Genomic DNA, 19,990 nt, shown 5'->3' with positions numbered 1-19,990 from the left:
TAGCATTAAAGGTGCTCTATTTTTTTCCAGATTGCTCTCTACATAGATGTGTTTCATATGGAGCAAAAGCCTAAACTTTGTCTTCACGTTATGCAATTGTGCAGCATAAATTTGTCGGCCCTCCCATCGTGTAATTACCTAGGATCTAAGCAGCATATTAGAAAAGGCTTACAATTATTCCTGTTTACTTGAAGGACATAATTGGCTTTGTGGGCGTGGCAAGGGAAGGTTACTGCAAAATCCCCATTCCCTCCTCACCCCACTAACCTACTTTCCAGTTCCCTTCTCCTGTTCAGGGCAACAAAAGAAGATCAGCTGGGAGGCAGTGGGGGCGGGGCCAGCCTATTTGCCGGTTCTCCGAATTACTCAAAATTTCTGCTACCAGTTCTCCAGAATCTGTCAGAACTGGCTGAATACCACCTCTGGTGTGTGTATGTATAATATGTATGTATATCCTTGCGTTTTTCTCACTTTTTTTCTGTTTTGGTTAGTTAGAACTATGAAACACAATCTTGGTTTTATTTTTTTACGAGCATACAAAGACTGCCAAACTTCAATCCAGCAATAGCAATATATCCAGTACTTTTACATCCGCCATCAGCATATTCTGAAACAAGGTTGACTGATTCTTCCAACCCTTCAGGGAACATATTCAGTATATTCCATTCAGTATCCCTCGGCAGTTTTAGTTTGGATTCTGAAAGAAACCTGGCCCTATCTATGTTTATAATTCTAAGATGCCCAGCTCACTTCCCCTTTCCCCCATTCTTTTATCTGATACACTTGAGCCCATAGTCCACTGAGCTGAAAAAAAATTAGTTCGTAACTTCTACTACGTTGTGGTCACCATCTAGCAACCTGACGAAGTCAAGAGACAAGTTTGCACGGTTGGCTTTGTGCTTCCAAATCAGCTCTACCTTTGTCTATCATTAAAACGGACTCCAGTTGCATGTGGTACACCTCCAGTCTGAATCCAGTCTAGATCCAGTCGCTCCAGACCTGGCGGCTCAGTAACTAAGACGCTGAGCTTGCTGATCAGAAAGGTCGGCAGTTCGGCGGTTCGAATCCCTAGCGTTGCGTAACGGAGTGAGCTCCCGTTACTTGTCCCAGCTTCTGCCAACCTAGCAGTTCAAAAGCATGTAAAAATGCAAGTAGAAAAATAGGGACCACCTTTGGTGGGAAGGTAACAGCATTCCATGCGCCTTCACCATTGAGTCATGCTGGCCACATGACCACGGAGACATCGTCGGATAGTGCTGGCTCTTCGGCTTTGAAATGGAGATGAGCACCGTCCCCTAGAGTCAGGAATGACTAGCATGCATGTGGGAGGGGAACCTTTACCTTACCAGTCGCATAACTACGCTGGAGACAGGCAAGTTGTTGACCATATTTTGACTGTACGGTAACAAATTCAGTGCATATTGCTATCTAATAATCTTGTTAGCACTCCAGCAATCCAGTCATTGTGGCATTTATTCAGTAAGGCATGATTAAAGGAAGCATGGCTTGGTGTAATTTATGAACTTGGTAATAGCCAGTAGTTGATGTTTGAAGGTCACCTCATCTTGTGCTATGGAGTTGCTTTCATACCAATTACTGTAGACTTGTTGATTGTTCATCCCTAGCCTTTAGAGCAGTGGCATCTGTGACAGATGGGGTCAAAATGGAGGCTGTAGCATTGCAATAGAAGCTCTGTCTCCTTCATATGCATGCTGTGTATACTCATACAAAACAGGCAGGGCTTGTATCACAACACCACGTCTGCTACTTGTCTAGCTTTGATGTATTTTGTGGACATGCTAATGTAAAATAAGCACAGAGTTCACCAGGAGACTGTCTGTTGTGGCCCATCAGCAGCCAGAGGAGCTGGCAGCAGATTCGGGCAGTGAGGAGTTTGGGGAGGAACATGGGCCAGTCCTGGAGTCTGGGGAAGGCTCTGATGAGAGCTCTGTGTCGGAGGCAGAGAGGGGGCCAGAGCCATATGCCAGTTATCAGCTGCCTTCAGAGTCAGAGATCAGTGAGGCAGACAAACAACTGGAGCCTATTCCCAGTGTGCGCATGTGCAGAGTTGCCAGACAAAGGGAACAGCTAAAGAACAGGGGTCGACTTGGCAGTCAGGCCACAGGTGGACCATTTTATAGGCCAGAGGATATAAAAGAGCAGCAAAAGGGGTGTGGAGTTTGCAGGAGACAATTAGTTCGCTTAATTGGTTTGGGACTCTCCGAGACTCCATGCCAAGTTTTGCAGATATCGGCCTGTCAGCTCTCCAAGCCAGATAAGGTCCATTACTCTAAATCCTCCTTTTGAAAGACTTTGCTGGATGTGAATGAACAGAATTCGCAGTAAATTGATGAAAGGGGTTCTTGCAGGGACAAGGAGTTTGCTTCATGCTCTCGTGAAGCCTCGGTCAGAACACTGTCAAAAATTCAAGCTGGCACTGACATTGCGTAACAAAGCCCAAATGTCAACCACGCATCCATAAGAAGCAACAAGCGGAAGCTTGTTAAAGACAGATTGAATCTGAATGTAAGGAGAAATTTCCTGACAGAACAATTAATCAATGGAACAGCTTGCCTCCTGGAGCTGTGGGTGCACCAGCCATTTCTCTGGAATGGTATGAGGTCTCCCGCCTTCAGCAGAGAATTGGACTAGAACAGGGATCCCCAAACCCCCATCTGTGGACTGGCACCGATCCGCAGCATGCCAGAAATTGGGCCATGGAAACAAGCAAAGTCTCATCCACAGGATGCAGGCAGTACATAAAATCAGGGTTTGCAGGGATTCGGGAGAACCTCTAGCTAAGATTCTGTGCAGTTCGGAGAACCCACAAGTCCCACTCCTGGCTGCCCCTGCCCCTCCCCTCCTAGGAGTCCCCCAACGGCCCCTTTTGGATGCAGGTAAGTGCAGGGCATCCACAGAGGTTTGAGGAGGGCAAAAATGGGCCCATTTCCAGCCTCCAGAGCGGGGAGGCCATTTTTGCACTCCCAGAGGCTCGAGGAAAGCCTCCAGAATCAGGGGAGGGCAAAAACATATGCACACCACCGTGGGGCAGAGGGCTGACTATGCCACGTTCACCATGGCCACACCCACCCAGCAACCAGGCAGAGAACCCCTTGCTAAAATTTTTGAAGCCCACCCCTGCATAAAGCTATGCCCCCTCCAGTTTGTGGGGAAAAATTTATCCATGGAACCGGTCCCTGGTGCCCAAAGGATTAGAAGACCTCCAAGGTCCCTTCCATTCCTAAGATTGTATGATTCTAATCAGTTAGCACAGGAAACAGTTCTCTTCCCCTCCCTGTGTATTTGTAGGGTGTGTGTGTGCATGTGTATGCGTGTGTGAGTACATACACCAGAATGCAAAGCTGTCGTTTCCTGTATGTCATTAGAATAAAAGCGAAGGATGTGGGTAGTTTTTTTTCCATGCCAGATCTTACACCAAGGGCAGCTTTAGTGAAATATGAGAAGTCAGATGAAGATTCAGAAAGCTTAACTAAGTGTCTTAAGGTTGGACTGTAATAAAAGTGGGTTTTATCAGCCTATATGTAACCAATAGCAATATCAGTTTAAATATAAAAAAAATACTGTTGGTTGATTTTCTCCATTGCAGAGTTCTCTTTGATGGGTAAATAAATGAAAGACAAAAATATATCACAACTGATTTTGAATTGTTTTCTTGTTGCACTTTGTGCAGCTGTTTAAAAGGTAAAGGTTCCCCTTACACATACTGTATGTGCTAGTCGTTCCCGACTCTAGGGGGGCGGTGCTCATCTCCGTTTCAAAGCCGAAGAGCCAGCGCTGTCCGGAGACGTCTCCGTGGTCATGTAGCCGGCATGACTAAATGCCAAAGGTGCACGGAACGCTGTTACCTTCCCACCAAAGGTGGCTCCTATTTTTCTACTTGCATTTTTACATGCTTTCGAACTGTTAGGTTGGCAGAAGCTGGGACAAGTAATAGGAGCTCATTCCATTACACAGCACTAGGGATTCGAACCGCTGAATTGCCGACCTTTCTGATTGACAAGCTCAGCGTCTTAGCCCGAGCCACCGCATCCCTTAAAGAGTGGTAACATACTTCTAAATGACACAAAAGACAATATTGTGTCTTTTCTTCCCCAGAAGATTAGCTGACACTTTAACAGGAATCCTTCCCCAGTCCATGATTCATAACAGACACATTTTACACGAGGAAAGGATACAACCTTCTGATAGCAGGGCACCCAAGAGTTTCCCAGAACCAAACATGAGACTGACTCACCATCATGTGAATGCCTATACACACACCTCTTTACCAAGTTCCAAAAATATAAAACAACTACCCATGATCATTCATGAAGGCTCCGAAACATACGTCACTTCAGCTGAGAAGGAGAATCAGGGAATGGTGGCTAAAGCTACTTTGAAATGATGAGGTATGATTTACCTAGACCATTCGTACTGCATAAGTGATAAATCTAAGGTAGCTAGTGAAATCCTAAATTAATGGATTTCACTATTGAACTCTATGGAATTTAGTATAGGATCATGCTGATGATAAAGGTTTTTTTTGCTGTAGATCTATATCTATCTATTTCTATATTTCTATCTATCTATCTATCTATCTATCTATCATCTATCTATCTATCTATCTATCTATCTATCTATCTATCTATCATCTACCTATCTATCTATCTATCTATCTATCTATCTATCATCTATCTATCTATCAATCTCTATCTATATCTCTATCTCTATATTTATAACTCTCTCATCTCTCTCTCTCTTATCTATCTATATCTATCTAGCATCTATCTATCTATCATCTATCATCTATCATCTATCTATCTATCTCTATTTCTCTATATCTATCTATCAATCAATATCTATCTATCATCTATCTATCATCTATCTATCTATCATCTATCTATCTATCTATCTATCTATCTATCTATCTATCTATCATCTATCATCTATCTATCTATCTAGCATCTATCTATCTATCATCTATCATCTATCTATCATCTATCATCTATCATCTATCTATCTATCTATCCAGTGACGTGCGGTGAGGTTTATGACTGGTGAGGCACTGACACAGTGCTGGGTTTCAAATATTTTTAGACTTGTGGACTTCAACTCCCAGAATTCCACAGCCAGGCATGCTCAGTTCCAATTTAAAGCGACAGCATTTGTTTTTCTCCTTTGCTCCTTCTTTCTTTTTCTTTTTCTTCTCCTTCCTCTCCTTCCTCCCTCTCTCCCTTCCTCCCCCTCTCTCAAACACACACACACACACACACACACACACACACACAAGTTGGATTGGACTATCTCTCCTACCCCTTCCCTCTCTCACTCACTCTCAAACAAACCCCCACACACACAAAAGTTGGATTGGATATCTTTTCCAGTGGCTTGAAAGCAGCTCCTCTGCCATCCCCCCCCCCGCATTCCCCTGCTGCCTTTCCCAAACACCTCCACCATTGCAAATGCAGCCTGCTGTCTGGGTGGGAAATGCCTGGAACACAATAAAGCCCACCGACCACCTCCTGCTGGCAGGCTGGGGTGAGAGGAGAGGCAGAGAAGCCGGAGGGGAGCCGAGCCGAGCCTTCCAAAAGAAAGAGGCTGGGGGGAAGTTTGTGTACTACAGCATGGCTCTTTGCCTGGCTTCCTGCCTCCTCCTGTGGTCTCCTCAGTGCTCACTTGTGCTCTCCCTCCCAAAGTGTAGTTTGATTGCAGGTGGAGCCATGTTGCCTTTTCAAACTTGTAATCAGTGAAGCTGGGCTAGATTTTTATATAGTTTTATCCAGCTGTGTGTGTGAGAGAGAGAAGTGAATGGGGGCCTGGGGAGGAAGTCACTACACTTGGGGAGGGAGAGCACCAATGAGGTTAAGCAGAGTCATCCACGGTGAGGCAGCAACTAGCTCAGCTTTTTCCTTTTACTTTTTTTTTCATGATGAGAGTGGTGAGGCTGTGCCTCACTTGCCTCACCTGACTGCACGTCACTGTATCTATCTATCATCTATCATCTATCTATCTATCTATCTATCTATCTATCTATCTATCTATCATCTATCTATCTATCTATCATCTATCAATCAATCAATCAATCTATCTATCTATCTATCTATCATCTATCTATCTATCTATCTATCTATCTATCTATCTATCTATCTATCATCTATCTATCTATCTCTATATCTATCTATCAATCAATATCTATCATCTATCTATCATCTATCTATCTATCTATCTATCTATCTATCTATCATCTATCATCTATCTATCTATCTATCTATCTATCTATCTATCTATCTATCATCTATCTATCTATCATCTATCTATCTATCATCTATCTATCTATCTATCTATCTATCTATCATCTATCAATCAATCAATCTATCTATCTATCTATCATCTATCTATCTATCTATCTATCTATCTATCATCTATCTATCTCTATATCTCTATATCTATCTATCAATCAATATCTATCTATCATCTATCTATCATCTATCTATCTATCTATCATCTATCTATCTATCTATCTATCTATCTATCTATCTATCTATCTATCTATCATCTATCTATCTATCTATCTATCTATCTATCATCTATCTATCTATCATCAATCAATCAATCAATCAATCAATCAATCAATCTATCTATCATCTATCAATCAATCTATCTATCTATCTATCATCTATCAATCAATCAATCTATCTATCTATCTATCTATCTATCATCTATCATCTATCTATCTCGATATTGTGTTTCCCAGAAAATAAGACAGATATCTGTCTGTCTGTCTGTCTGTCTGTCTGTCTATCATCTATCTATCTATCATCTATCTATCTCGATATCGTGTTTTTCCGAAAATAAGACAGAGTCTTATTTTCTTTTGACCCCTGAAATAAGCACTTGGCCTTATTTTCGGGGAGGTCTTATCATTTTTGAGGTGTAGGAGGCCCCTTAACCTTGGCCTGTGACCCACAGATCAGCTGATCCAGAGTGGGCCGGAAGTTCTGTCTTTGTTTTTGGCACATTCTTGCCAGCCTTAGCATCACTGGGCCTGCTACTCTTTTTGCGGCCACCACTAAAAGAAGGGGTGTGGTAGCTAGGGTTTGTGGGAGCGGCTCCACGAGTATGCAAGAGTGTGTGTGTGTGTGTGTGTGCGCGTGCGCCGTGTATTCCTTCCCACCCCTATGGGAGGTACTGTTTTCCTCATTCTCAGTCCTCTACCAGAGGCCTGGGTGCTTAAGATTTCTGCACAGTATTTCCGCTCTCAGAATATATATTATTTTTTTCAATTATGTCTGACTTTTGGACAATGCCTCGACAAATTTTCCTGGCAAGGTTTTCAGAAGTGATTGACAGCGCCTTCTTCCTAGGGCTGGTACAAGATCACTTTGCACTGTCTTTGCACCTAAGGTAGGAATACAACTCAACAGTCTCTGTTTTTCTAGTCTCATCAGACTCATCAGTGGGTTGCTGCTGGTTCGGGCCGGTTTGGTAGAACCGGTAGTGGCCCGGAGGAGCTGAGAGCAAAACTGGTACGGTGGCTCTTTTGGCCCGTGCTCTATACCTGTTTTTATGGCAAAAGGCAAATTGCGCATGCGCGCACAGTGTGTGGTGCCTGCGCGAGACCGACAATCAACTTGTCGGGCTCGCACTTGCGACAATCAGGTTGTTGCAGGGGTGGGGGATCGTGCATGTGAGTCAGGCGTGTGCACGAAAGGAATGCACACACGTGTGATCACCGAACCAGGCGTGACGGTAAGTGCAACCCACCACTGAGTCTCATGCTTTAACTGCTGCACCAAACTGGCTCTCAATATCTCTCTCTCTCTGTGTATGTATATGTGTGTGTGTGTGCTATACACACACACATATACATCATTATGTATTTAGTAAAACAGAACAAAGAAAAATAGAACAGCGACAGAAAAGCAGGAAGTGATATGAGTAACGTTTTCTCATACATGTATACATGAATATAAAGACTTGGGGGAGTCCGGAAATTGTTGGCAGATAAGTTGCTTTGGGGACTTCATTCAAAAGAGTTGATGGCTAAGAAAAACAACTTGTAACAAAAATGATACAACTACTCAATGTAACTACTGTGTAAGAAATTTACTAAGAAGTGAGATGCTCAATATCTCTCTCTCTCTCTGTGTATGTATATGTGTGTGTGTGTGCTATACACACACACATATACATCATTATGTATTTAGTAAAACAGAACAAAGAAAAATAGAACAGCGACAGAAAAGCAGGAAGTGATATGAGTAACGTTTTCTCATACATGTATACATGAATATAAAAACTTGGGGGAGTCCGGAAATTGTTGGTAGATAAGTTGCTTTTGGGACTTCATTCAAAAGAGTTGATGGCTAAGAAAAACAACTTGTAACAAAAATGATACAACTACTCAATGTAACTACTGTGTAAGAAATTTACTAAGAAGTGAGATGCTCTCTAGAGTAAACTCAGTGCAATAGAATAATCTGCATTTGAGGATCAGCATGACTTTCTGTGGGACATCTGTGAAATGGTTAACAGAAGATATCATAAAGCTTTCATGTGCAGGTAAGACCTCACTTACCTGGCACACTAATAAGAGGCTTATTGCTCACCTGTCAAAACAATGAAGGCTGGGTTGAGAATTAGGACTACCTGTGCATCATTTCTGCAATGATATCATTGTGACTTGTATTAGACAGCTATGCTTGTAGGTGCTGCTTCTGCAAACAAAATAATTTTTTGCATATAGAAATCATATTCAATATTCCATTCTAGATGCTCCTTCAGGATTGGCTTACAATAGCTGTTTTTCTCCAACCTACATACCACATGCTATTTTCACACGTCATATTAAATCTTGAAATGATACACTGTGCCATTGCTGCATTCTGAAATTTGTTTTATCTCCGGTGTTAACATTTAGACAATGAATGGGAGGAAAAAACCCTAAACAAGACAGAGCCTAGCAAATGCAGGTGGTCCTCAGTTTATGACCACAATTGAGCCCAACATTTATGTTGTGAGGTGAGAAATTTGTGAAGGTGAGTTTTGCCACATTTGTTAAGTCAATCACTGCAGTTGTTAAATTAGGAACACATTTGTAATTGAATCGGGTTTCCCCTTTGACTTTGCTTGACAGAAGGTGTCAAGAAGGAGTGACATGACTCTGGGACACCACAGCTGTCTTAAATGTGAGTCAACTGACAAGCATCTGAAGGTGAATCAGGTGACATTACAACCGCTATAAGTGTGAAAAATGGTCATAAGTCACTTTTTTTTCAATGATGTAACTTTGAACGGTTGGCCACTAAATGAACTGTTGTTATCAATAAAGGAGAATATTTGTAGCTCAGGGTTGACATGAGGGGTCCTTGGTGCTCTCTGAGCTTGCCTGTTTTCCTGCAGATGTTTCATTACCCAACTAGGTAACATCATCAGTGTTAGTAAGGAGTGCTGTTTGCTTTCAGTATATATCTTCCATTGTAAATTGTAGGACTGCTACCTGTACTTGGATGGGAGGCTGTAAGGAAGCCTCAGATTAAAGTGAATAAAAATAAAATAAAATAAAAACAAAATAGCGGTAACAAACCAATTCTGTCCAGAGGACGTTAGGCGGGTCCTCCATGGAGTTTATTTCAAGACCAACAAGGGCAAATTCTGTGCTACTAGTTCCTATTTAATTAATTTAATGCTTTCAATATATTTTTCATTTATTTATTTTCAGTCCTGCTACTTCCCCATATTCTTCTATTTTTAAAAAATAATTTAGACCCTGTTTCTTGTGGGTCTTCTGCACATGCTTGTCATTTATACTGTTCTCCCCCCCTAACTTTTACCTCTATATACTTTGAATTAATGTTAAAAATAAAAGGAATTTTATTCAATTAATGGAAAAAGAAGTGGACTTTTTCTTTAACAAGAATAGACCACTGTCAATCCATTCACTAAGGCTGCATTACTATTACTATTAGTCTTCTCATCGTTCCCATCCCCCATCTCCCCCCACTTATGACTACAGGACTGCAACTTTGTTTCCTGATTGCTTATTTGTACCCTATGACTATCATTAAGTGTTGTACCTCATGATTCTTGACGAATGTATCTTTTCATGCCTTTTTACATACACTGAGAGCATCTGCACCAAAGACAAATTCTTTGTGTCCAATCACACTTGGCCAATAAAGAATTCTATTCTATTCTATTCCATCCCATGCTATTCTATTCTATTTCTACTCTACTCTACACTCTATTCTAATTCTATTCTACTATACACTCTACTCTACTCTACTTCTATTCTTTCTACTCTACTTCTATTCTTTCTACTCTACTATACTCTACTCAACTCTTATTCTATTCTACTCTTATTCTGTTCTTTCTACTCTATTCTACTCTTATTCTATTATTTTTTCTCTACTCCTATTCTATTCTACTCCTATTCTATTCTTTCTACTCTATTCTTATTCTGTTCTTTCTACTCTATTCTACTCTAATTCTATTCTTTTTACTGTACTCCTATTCTATTCTATTCTACTCTTATTCTATTCTTTCTACTCTACTCTTATCCTGTTCTTTCTACTCTAATTCTATTCTACTCTTATTCTATTCTTTCTACTCTACTCTTATTCTGTTTTTTACTCTATTCTACTCTAATTCTATTCTTTTTACTCTACTCCTATTCTATTCTACTCTTATTCTATTCTTTCTACTCTATTATTCTGTTCTTTCTACTCTATTCTACTCTAATTCTATTCTACTCTTATTCTATTCTTTTTACTCTACTCCTATTCTATTCTATTCTACTCTTATTCTATTCTTTCTACTCTACTCTTATTCTATTCTTTCTACTCTACTCTAATTCTATTCTACTCTTATTCTATTCTTTCTACTCTACTCCTATTCTATTCTATTCTATTCTATTCTATTATTCTTTATTCTACTCTAAAAGAAGAAAGGTCACTACAAAACCTCTGGGATACGGCTAAGGCATATATTAGAAGGCCAGTCATAACATACATGGGCTTTCAATATATTTTTTTATTCCTGCGCCAACTGGTTCGGTTAATCCGTGGAGAGTCCGGCCGAAAGGCGATTATTCATCCTTCCTTTCCCCCGCGCCCACCTCCTTCGGGGGAGCGCAGCAAAAAACCCCCCAAAGGTCTCCCTCCCTCAGCGAAGCCTTTAGGGCCGCCAGGCCAAAGAAGCCCCCTTCCTCCTCCTCCTCCTCCGTCCCTCCCCGCCGGGGCTCCTGGACGGCTCCCCGTCTCCAAGCCTTGCCCATCAAGACGGAAACAGGCGGAGCCGAGCGCCAGAGAGGGAGGCCGGCCCCTTTGCGCGCCTCGCAGGCCGCCGCCGACGCCGCCGATTGAAGGAAGGCGAGAAGCGGTGACGGCAGCGGCGGCGGCTGCGCAGCGTCCCCGTCACCGGCCTTGGCTGGGGCCGCTGAAGCGAGGGGGAAAGGGGGGCCCCGGCGGCCCTGGAGCACCTGCTGCTGCCGCCGGCCCCGACGACGTGCCCCGCGGGGCGGCGCGAAGCGTAAAGCGCCCTCGCTCGGCCGGCCAAGCGGTGGCGCGCCACCCGGCGAAGCTGCGGCAGGGAGGCGACGGCTGGAAGAAGAAGAAGAAGAAGAAGGAGGGAGCTGAGCGAGGGCATCGCCGGCTTGACAGCGTGGATGAAAGTTTGGTCCGAATTCCGCGCAGGGTGAGGGACAAAGCCGTCCCGCCGTCTCCCCCCCCCGCCCTCGTGCGCCCGCCGCCTCTTCCTCCTCGAGAAGCGACAGAGCCCCTTCCCCGCGCAACGTCCTGCCTCCCCCCCGTCTCTTCCAGCTTCGCTCCCTTCGCTTGGGCCTCGGCCATCTCCCCCTCCTCCCCTTTACCACCCCACCCCGAGGGAGAAAGGGCTCCCCACTCCGTCCCCGATCCCTTCGGCGTCCCCTTTTGCCCAAAGCTGGACCCAGCCCTTTCTTTCTTTGGGGAGAGGGGGGGGGGTTCCATTGCTTGGGGAGAGTTGTCCTCCTCCCCCGGGACTTTGGAAAGCAGCCCCCCCACCCCCCTCGCCAACCCTCCTTCGCCCCCTTCAAGAAACGTCTATTATTTATTTATTTATTTCGTCAAGCATGCATTAGATAACACAGACAAGTATAAACATGACTTTGGATGCATGAAATGGATACGAATAAATGGGGGGCGTTAAGACAGGGACGGTGCGCTTATGCACCCCCCCCCCTTACAGACCTCTTAGCAATGGGGCGAGGTCCACGGTAGACAGTTTAAAAGTTATGGGGGTTTGAGGATGGGACAACAGAGTCGGGTAGGGCAATCCAAGCGTTGACCACTCTGTTGCTGAAGTGTTCTCTGCAGTCGAGTTTGGAGCGGTTTCCCTTGAGTTTGTGTCTATTGTGTGCTGGTGTATTGTTGTGGTTGAAGCTGAAGTAGTCGTTGACAGGTAGGAGGTTGGAGGGGATGTGTAGGGGACTGGAGACTAAAACATATGAAGAAGGGTTGCAGGAACTGGGTATGTCTAGCTTAAGAGAAAGAAGGACTAGTGGAGACATGATAGCAGTCTTCCAATATCTCAGGGATTGCCACAAAGAAGAGGGAGTCAAGCTATTCTCCAAGGCACCTGAGGGTAGAGCAAGAAGCAATGGGTGGAAACTAATCAAGGAGAGAAGCAACTTAGAACTGAGGAGAAATTTCCTGACAGTGAGAACAATTAACCAGTGGAACAGAAGTTGCCTCCAGAAGTTGTGAATGCCCCAACACTGGAGGTCTTTAAGAAGATGTTGGATAGCCATCTGTCTGAAACAGTATAGGGTTTCCTGCCTAGGCAGGGGGTTGGACTAGAAGACCTTCAAGGTCCCTTCCAACTCTACTATTGTATTGTATTGTTACTAGCTTAGGTCAAACCGAAGGTGGGTGTAATTCTAAGTTGTCTTAAGCCCCAAATTTCCAGTCTGGTGGCATAAGGTATTCTGTTGGGAGCAGGGGAGTGGAGGACTCTTCTCGTGAAATACCTCTGGGCTCTCTCAATTGTATTAATGTCCAATAGGCAGTGCAGATTCCAGACAGACGAGCTGTATTTGAGAATTGGTCTAGCAAATGTTTTTGTATGCTCTGGTTAGCAGTCCAATATTACCAGAGAAGAAGCCTTTTTTAAAAAACCTTTTTTTAAAGCATAGTCATAGCCTTTATTGTCATTGTACATCATGTATACAACAAAAGTGGTTTTAGCCTCACTGATGCAATCCATGAGAAAAATATACAAACAACATTAATAGTATAAAGAATAATCCAAACTCCTTGGACGCTTTGGGGTACCTTTTTTGCCCCTGGGCCTATTCACAGCTGCCACTTCGGATCCTCTGTGAAGTTTCAACATCTTCATCAATGATTTGGATGAGGGAATAAGATGAGGGAATAAAGACTAGAAGACCTCCAAGGTCCCTTCCAACTCTAGTATTGTATTGTATTGTATTGTATTGTATTGTATTGTATTGTATTGTTTCTCAGGTTCCCTGGCTCCTGTTTTAGCACACTCCCTAATCTGGTTCGGTGGTCTTCAACTCCCCCCCTCCCCCAATGAATGGGGAAGACCCCCCCCTCCATCCCCAAATCCTGGATGCCTTTGCCAACTGGAAGGAATGGAGGCTGAGAAGCAGCGTTGCAGGGATTCCTCGGGAGAAAGCGTCACGTTTTTGGCCTCTTTTCACCTCATTTTATTCCCCACAGGTAACCTTCCTTCTCTTGGTTGTTGTTTCTCTTCCCCCTCCTCAAAAAAAAAAGACCCCCCCCCCCGAGTGACAAAATCTTGCCTCTGTGCTTTTAGCAAACAACTTTCTGTCCCTGAAAGGATTGCTCCTTCTTGCATTTTTTCCTCTTTCTGCGGCATCCTTTCATAAATAGAGGAAATTGTTTCCTTCTTTTCGTGCCCTGATTTCACCCGAACGTGTGATAATTATAGGTAGGCATCAAGGTAATTTTCTTGGCAACAGTATGGAAATAGTTTGTCATTTACCTTCTCCTAAGGTGTGTGCTTGATTTTCCGGTCTCCTTAACAGCTGAAGGATTTCCTGGTGGTGTCCTATCCAAGGACTAATCGGATCAAATCAATCAAGGCCAGCCAGATGCTACTGATTGCTGTGACTTGCTTTCCCACAGGTTAATTAATATTAAGGTTCTTTTGGAAGATGCGGCTAGAGGTGTGAAAAAGCGAGTTTCTTTTAAACGTCGTCCTTGAGACTGGTGAATAAATGGAGCGCTTGAGTGGGCGGCTTACTTTTTGGAAAGTTTCATATGTTGTAGAAATAGTGGGATTCTGTCAGTTTGTTATTTAAGTTGGCTGTTGGGAGAAGCAAACTATGCCTTATTTGTTTTCTGCCCCTGAAACATGTCTTCAGTTATAATTTGTGGTACAAGTAATCCTCAACTTACAGCCATTCATTTAACAAACATTTGAAGTTACGACAGCACTGAAAAAGTGACTTGTGACCGTTTTCTACACTTAACAACTGTTGCAGCATCTCTCTGGTCCCAGGATTAAAATCCAGTTGCTTGCCACCTGACATGTGTTTATGATGGTTGCAGTGTCCTGGGTCATTGTGACTTTCTAACAGCCAAAGTCAATGGGGAAGCCAGATTCACTTAACAACAGTGTTAGTAACATAACTGGCAAGAAAGGTCACGAAATGGGGCAAAACTCAGTTAACAACTGTCTTGATTGGCAGTGCAAATTTTGGACTCAGTTGTGGGTCATAAGTCAAGCTTTACCTGTGTATGTTGCTTTCAAGCTTTTCTAGCGTGGTTGGGGAAAACAGAATCGCCATGGCTGGCAGATGTGGTAGCAAAATTTTGTTTATTAGCTAGTAAGAGTTGTGCTGTGCTTTCACCTTCTCTCTTGGGGTATATATGTCTCTTAACAAAGTGGCTGCACCTTGAAAAGATGCGCCTAGGCTTTAAACTGTTGCATACGAATCCTAGGACCGTGATGGCGAACCTGTGCTACACGTGTCTGAAGTGGCATGCAGAGCCATGTCCCCTGGCATGCGCTGCATGGCCCGTTCCTTTTCCGCGATCAGCTGGCCTTCGCGTGTGCAGCAGTGCGGGAAACTGGAAGAGCTGGTCTTCTGGTTTCTGGCGCGCGCATGTGTGCTGGCCAGCTGATCGTTGCATACACATGCGTGCCAGAAACCCGGAAGACTAGCTGCCCAAGTGCCGAAAACGGACCGCAATCTGGAAGAGGAGCTGCCTAGGGGCTATGCGCGCACCGGGAAATGAATTTCTGGTTTCCGGTGCACGTATGCCCCCTGGGCAGCTCCTCTTCCAGGTTGCGCCCCCCGATGAGCGGATGTGCACGTCCTTTTTTTGCCACTCGGTGCCGAAAAGGTTTGCCATCACTGCCCAAGGACAATGTCCAAATGATATGGAGAAACTTTTGGAGACTCTGAATCATTGCACTGACCTTTAAATAGTGTGTGTGGTGTTTGGATCTAAAACATGCTGGCAAAGGGTTGGCAACTCCTCAAAGAAGCCACTCCTTTTTCTCGGCTGGCATAGGTGTGTGTGTGTGTGTGTGTGTGTGTGTATGTGTGTTCAAAGATCTTATTGAAGCATGACCGAATGCAATCACGTGCCATTCCCTGTTGTTGTCTCCTGAATTCCAACGTGTATTTCCTTAATGACCTGCTTACAGGTATGGCAAGGGTACCCGTGCTACAACTGAAGCATTCTTGCTTGTTTCAGATTTGAATACTGCAGATTGCTAGGCTCTACTTTTGAACTAGTAGATGCCTTACTTTTGCTTCTCTTGAAGTGGAGGATTGCAATTGTTTTCTTTTAGTCATGAGAGTCAGTTCTTGAGAACTGGTTCTTAACAACAAAGTTGGAGACTTCTGGTGGCGATGGTAAACAGAACAGCATTCTCCAATCTGTGATTTGCAGATATGATAGACTTTATTATCAGCAGGGCAAAAGAACAAATATTGCATGGAGAAATGTTGAAATGCGAACGCTCAGCATCTCAAGATAGAAGGAAAAATTACAACGGGGAACCCTAAAATAGACTTGCCCACATGTCTGCAATACTGGTTTGATGGACTAGTGATCTGATTCAGTGGCTTGGCTCAAACAGCATCCCAAATCATCATGTGCTTTCTTAATGTGTTGGATTAACTTGGCCAGTTGTAGAGTAGTCAACAAACTGGTAGATAAATAAATCCAATATTGTCTTCCTGGAAGGCACCAGATTATGGGACTTGGTGTAGTATTTGGTCTGTTTTTTTCTTCTGCCATTATCTCTTGAGAATGGAGTTTTTTTTGGTTTATTTAGAAAACCTCTGGTGAAAACTCAGCTTAGATCTGAAGAGGAATGAGTGATGGTAGACAGATGTGGTTTTGGTTGACCAAACTTATTTTATTGTTGCGATAATGTTTTAATCGCCTTGGAAGCAAGCTGGAATAATAATACAATAAATGCTTATTATTAATCTCTATCTGACTTATTACTCTTGTTGAATGTATTGGTACCCTGCTTCCCCGAAAATAAGAGAGGGTCTTATTTTCTTTTGACCCCCTGAAATGAGCACTTGAACTTATTTTTGGGGAGGTCTTATTATTTTTGAGGTGCAAGAGGCAGCGAGCGTGGTCACCTCATGGCTGCTGCTGTGTTGCAATATTTTCGGGTAGGGCTTATTTTGGGGGAGGTCTTATTTTAGTGCATGTGCTCAAAAGCCCAATTGGGCTTATTATCCAGGGAGGTCTTATTTTCAGGGAAACGGTATGATTATAGACCAAACAATTTATTTCTTTTACATTGCTGGCGAGAATTTTATTTTAACTTTGTAGTAGTAACGGATGACATCATTTGTAATGCCTTTTTCTTAGACTAGTAGTGTAATGGCGTGCTTAATGCACTTTAGAGATTAGCATAATATTCTTAACAGAATTCCATTAAGCTTTGATGGTCATAATTTCCATAATAACCACTGTCTGCAGCAACTTCTTGTCAAACGCAGAATCATCACCCACCCTTATCGACGCTTTGCTTGGCTTTTTAAAAAGCATTTAGAGAAGATGAGCAAGTTGTTTACTCTGTTTGTGGAAGGCCTATGAAACCGAAATTAGATTCTTTCATCATTCAGCTGTACGGCTAAAACGAAATATTGTCATATACGTTTGTTCAGGTAGTAAGAAGAAGTGAAAAGCTTGTTAAAAGAAGCAAATAAATTCCTTTGAAGTCATACTTCGTTGGACTGCATGTCCATCCGGAAGGCGCATCTTTTCACATGTCTTATGCATCTCCTTAGCACAGGGGTGTCCAAACTTGGGAACTTTAAGACTTGTGGACTTCAACTCTCAGAATTCCCCAGCCAGCATGGCTGGCTGGGGAATTCTGGGAGTTGAAGTCCACAAGTCTTAAAGTTCCCAAGTTTGGACACCCCTGCTTTTAGCAGGAAAAGATGAAGAGGAACTGAGGAAAAACACTTTGACCGAGATCGAATAGGAGGAGGGGGTGGGATATAAATGTAACAAAGAAATTGGGCCAAAGCTCCATCACGTTCAATGTTCTGTTCCCATAATGGCCACCAGTTGCTTCTGGGAAACTCATATGCAGGCTTGAAGGTGAGGGGAATAGCTCTGCAGATTTGTGTATTTCACTATAATTCTGTGTAACCATAAATAAAATCTAAATGAACATTTCCTTCTTCCCGCGATTTGTAATGTACCCCGTTGCATGCCCCACAAAGATCAAAAAAGATCATTGCCATGAAAACATTATGTAGCTCTGAAATACAGAAATCCTGGTGGATTTGGTCTCAAATTGTTAAGGACCATCCTGGCAAAGATTTTCTTCCAGGTGTCTGGTGATTCTACCTTACCTTTAGAGATACGTTGATTCTGCAGATTGTGTAACCTCAACCTTCATTATTGTGTGGTAATATTGTGCATGTATCTCTATCCAATGTGATACGCCTATCATTCCCATCGCATAGGTTCTTCTTGTGGTATAAATTGACAGAGAATCTGGGAGGTTGATCGAAGGATGGTCTAAAATTGCAGAGGAGAGCAGCCAGGATGATTAGGGGACTTGAGACTAAAATATACGAAGAACGGTTACAGGAACTGGACATGGCTAGTCTAGTGAAGAGAAGGACCAGGGGAGACATGATAGCAGTCTTCCAATATTTGAGGGGCTGCCACAGAGAAGAGGGGGTCAAGCTGTTTTCCAAAGCACCTGAAAGCCAGAGAAGGAATAATGGATGGAAACTGACCAAGGAGAGATTCAACCTAGAAATAAGGAGGAACTTTCTGACAGCGAGAACAATCAACCCATGGAACAGAAGTTGCCTTCAGAAGTTGTGAGGGCTTCATCACTGGAAGCTTTCAAGAAGAGATTGGATTGCCATTTGTCAGAAATGGTGTAGAGTCTCCTGCTTGAGTGGGGGGTTGGACTAGATGACCTATAAGGTCCCTTCCAACTCTGTTAATCTGTTGAAAGTCTTGACTGTGTACAAAAAGCATGAAGAAACCTTGATGAAGCTGGCCAGCAGGTCTGTGCTGCCTCTCACTTGTTTGTTTATCTTGACTCTTGTCTTTCACAGGGCTCATCATGTGAGCTTTCTTTCTGCTGTTAGCATTCCTTGATGTACTTGCTTTTGAGCTTTTGTTAGAGGTCAAGGAGAAATGGACATTTACATAAGAGCCTGGTAGAGATACATCCAATCAGAGAGATATTGACTGTTGCAGGAATTAAGGAATGGTGGTGGGAATTGTTGAATTCTGTCTGTATTGGTGCCTGTTGCAAGTTTGTATTGCAAGTTTGTGACAGTGAATGTCCAGATGTTCTCTCTTTGTTTCAAAGGTAACTCTGCAATTGAGAGGAGCGAAGCACCCAGGTGTTCTCTCCTTGTAACAATCTTCATTAAGTCACCTTGTTTCAAACCATTATTATGTCAATATTTTAGATTAGCATATCTATACCAGGGATCAAGAGTAATGAATTGAGAGAGAGAGAGAGAAATGAAGCAAGGAAGGACAATGTCTTGTTGTATGTGAATTGCATGCAGTAAATTCCATCTTTTGAGTCTCAGTATCTGGAGCTTCTTATTTTTCTTTGATGGTCTCTCGCTTCTCATCCGAGAAGCTTCTTCAGCTCTTCAAAGAAACAAAAACTCTCCAAAACCCCCCCCAAGGAAGTCCAGTTGCCTCTTTGAGCTATTTGTAATTATGGGTAGATTTCTAAGTATATAAATACTTATTTCTACAACCAAATGCTTGATGTCTCTCCATTAAAAGGCATGAATCCATTTCATCGAGAAGCATAGTATTTGAAGTCAAATTGGTTGAAACAAAAGCTCCATCCATGTGCTTAGATCGATGGTTTAGAGATAATCATCTGAAATTGTAGGGATTAAGTTATGGAAATATATATACCCTGTTTTCCCCAAAATAAGACCTCCCCGGATAAAAAACCCAGTCGGGCTTTTGAGCTCATGCGCTAAAATAATCCCTGCCCCAAAATTAAGTGCTCCCCAAAAATATTGCAACATAGCAGCAGCCATGAGGTGACCACGCTCGCCGCCTCCTGTAACTCAAAAATAATAAGACCTCCCCGAAAATAAGGCCAAGTGCTTATTTTTTTGGGGGGGGGGGTCAAAAGAAAATAAGACCCAGTCTTATTTTGGGGACATAAGAAAATTGGGACACAAGCATGATGAGGAGTTTTAGGATTCAACATTGTTGGCTCATTTTATAATTCTCAGCAAGTGGCAGACTTGTTCAGAGGAACAAGTTTCATTTCTGGCGACAAAAGTGCGTAATCGTTTCATTTTTGCCAGCAAGGGTGCACAGACAGCGTGCAGCTCTTAGATGAAGGAGAAGGAAGAGGAAAAATCAATGGCAGAAGCCGTTATTCAGATGGTACTGCTGAGGGTTCCTTGCCTGACTTATAAACATTTGGATTGTTTAAGACAGTGTTTCTTAAAGTGGGACAGAGGCCTTTA

At 43.0% G+C, this 19,990-nt stretch overlaps 1 protein-coding gene across 1 annotated transcript in view; it reads left to right on the top strand.

The window, feature by feature from the left end:
- Positions 1 to 11,331: 11,331 nt before the first annotated feature.
- Positions 11,332 to 19,990, top strand: part of GRAMD4 (GRAM domain containing 4) — a 103,908-nt gene continuing 95,249 nt past the window's right edge. Inside the window, exon 1 of the mRNA XM_081958628.1 lies at positions 11,332 to 11,694. Within this exon, the coding sequence (XP_081814754.1) occupies positions 11,666 to 11,694 (29 nt within the window). The 5' untranslated portion in view covers positions 11,332 to 11,665. The remainder of the gene's footprint in view (positions 11,695 to 19,990) is intronic.

The sequence above is a fragment of the Natrix helvetica genome (assembly GCF_964273705.1).
Source record: "Natrix helvetica genome assembly, chromosome: 6".
Lineage (NCBI taxonomy): Eukaryota > Metazoa > Chordata > Lepidosauria > Squamata > Natricidae > Natrix > Natrix helvetica.
This window is presented reverse-complemented; position numbering and strand designations above follow the sequence as displayed.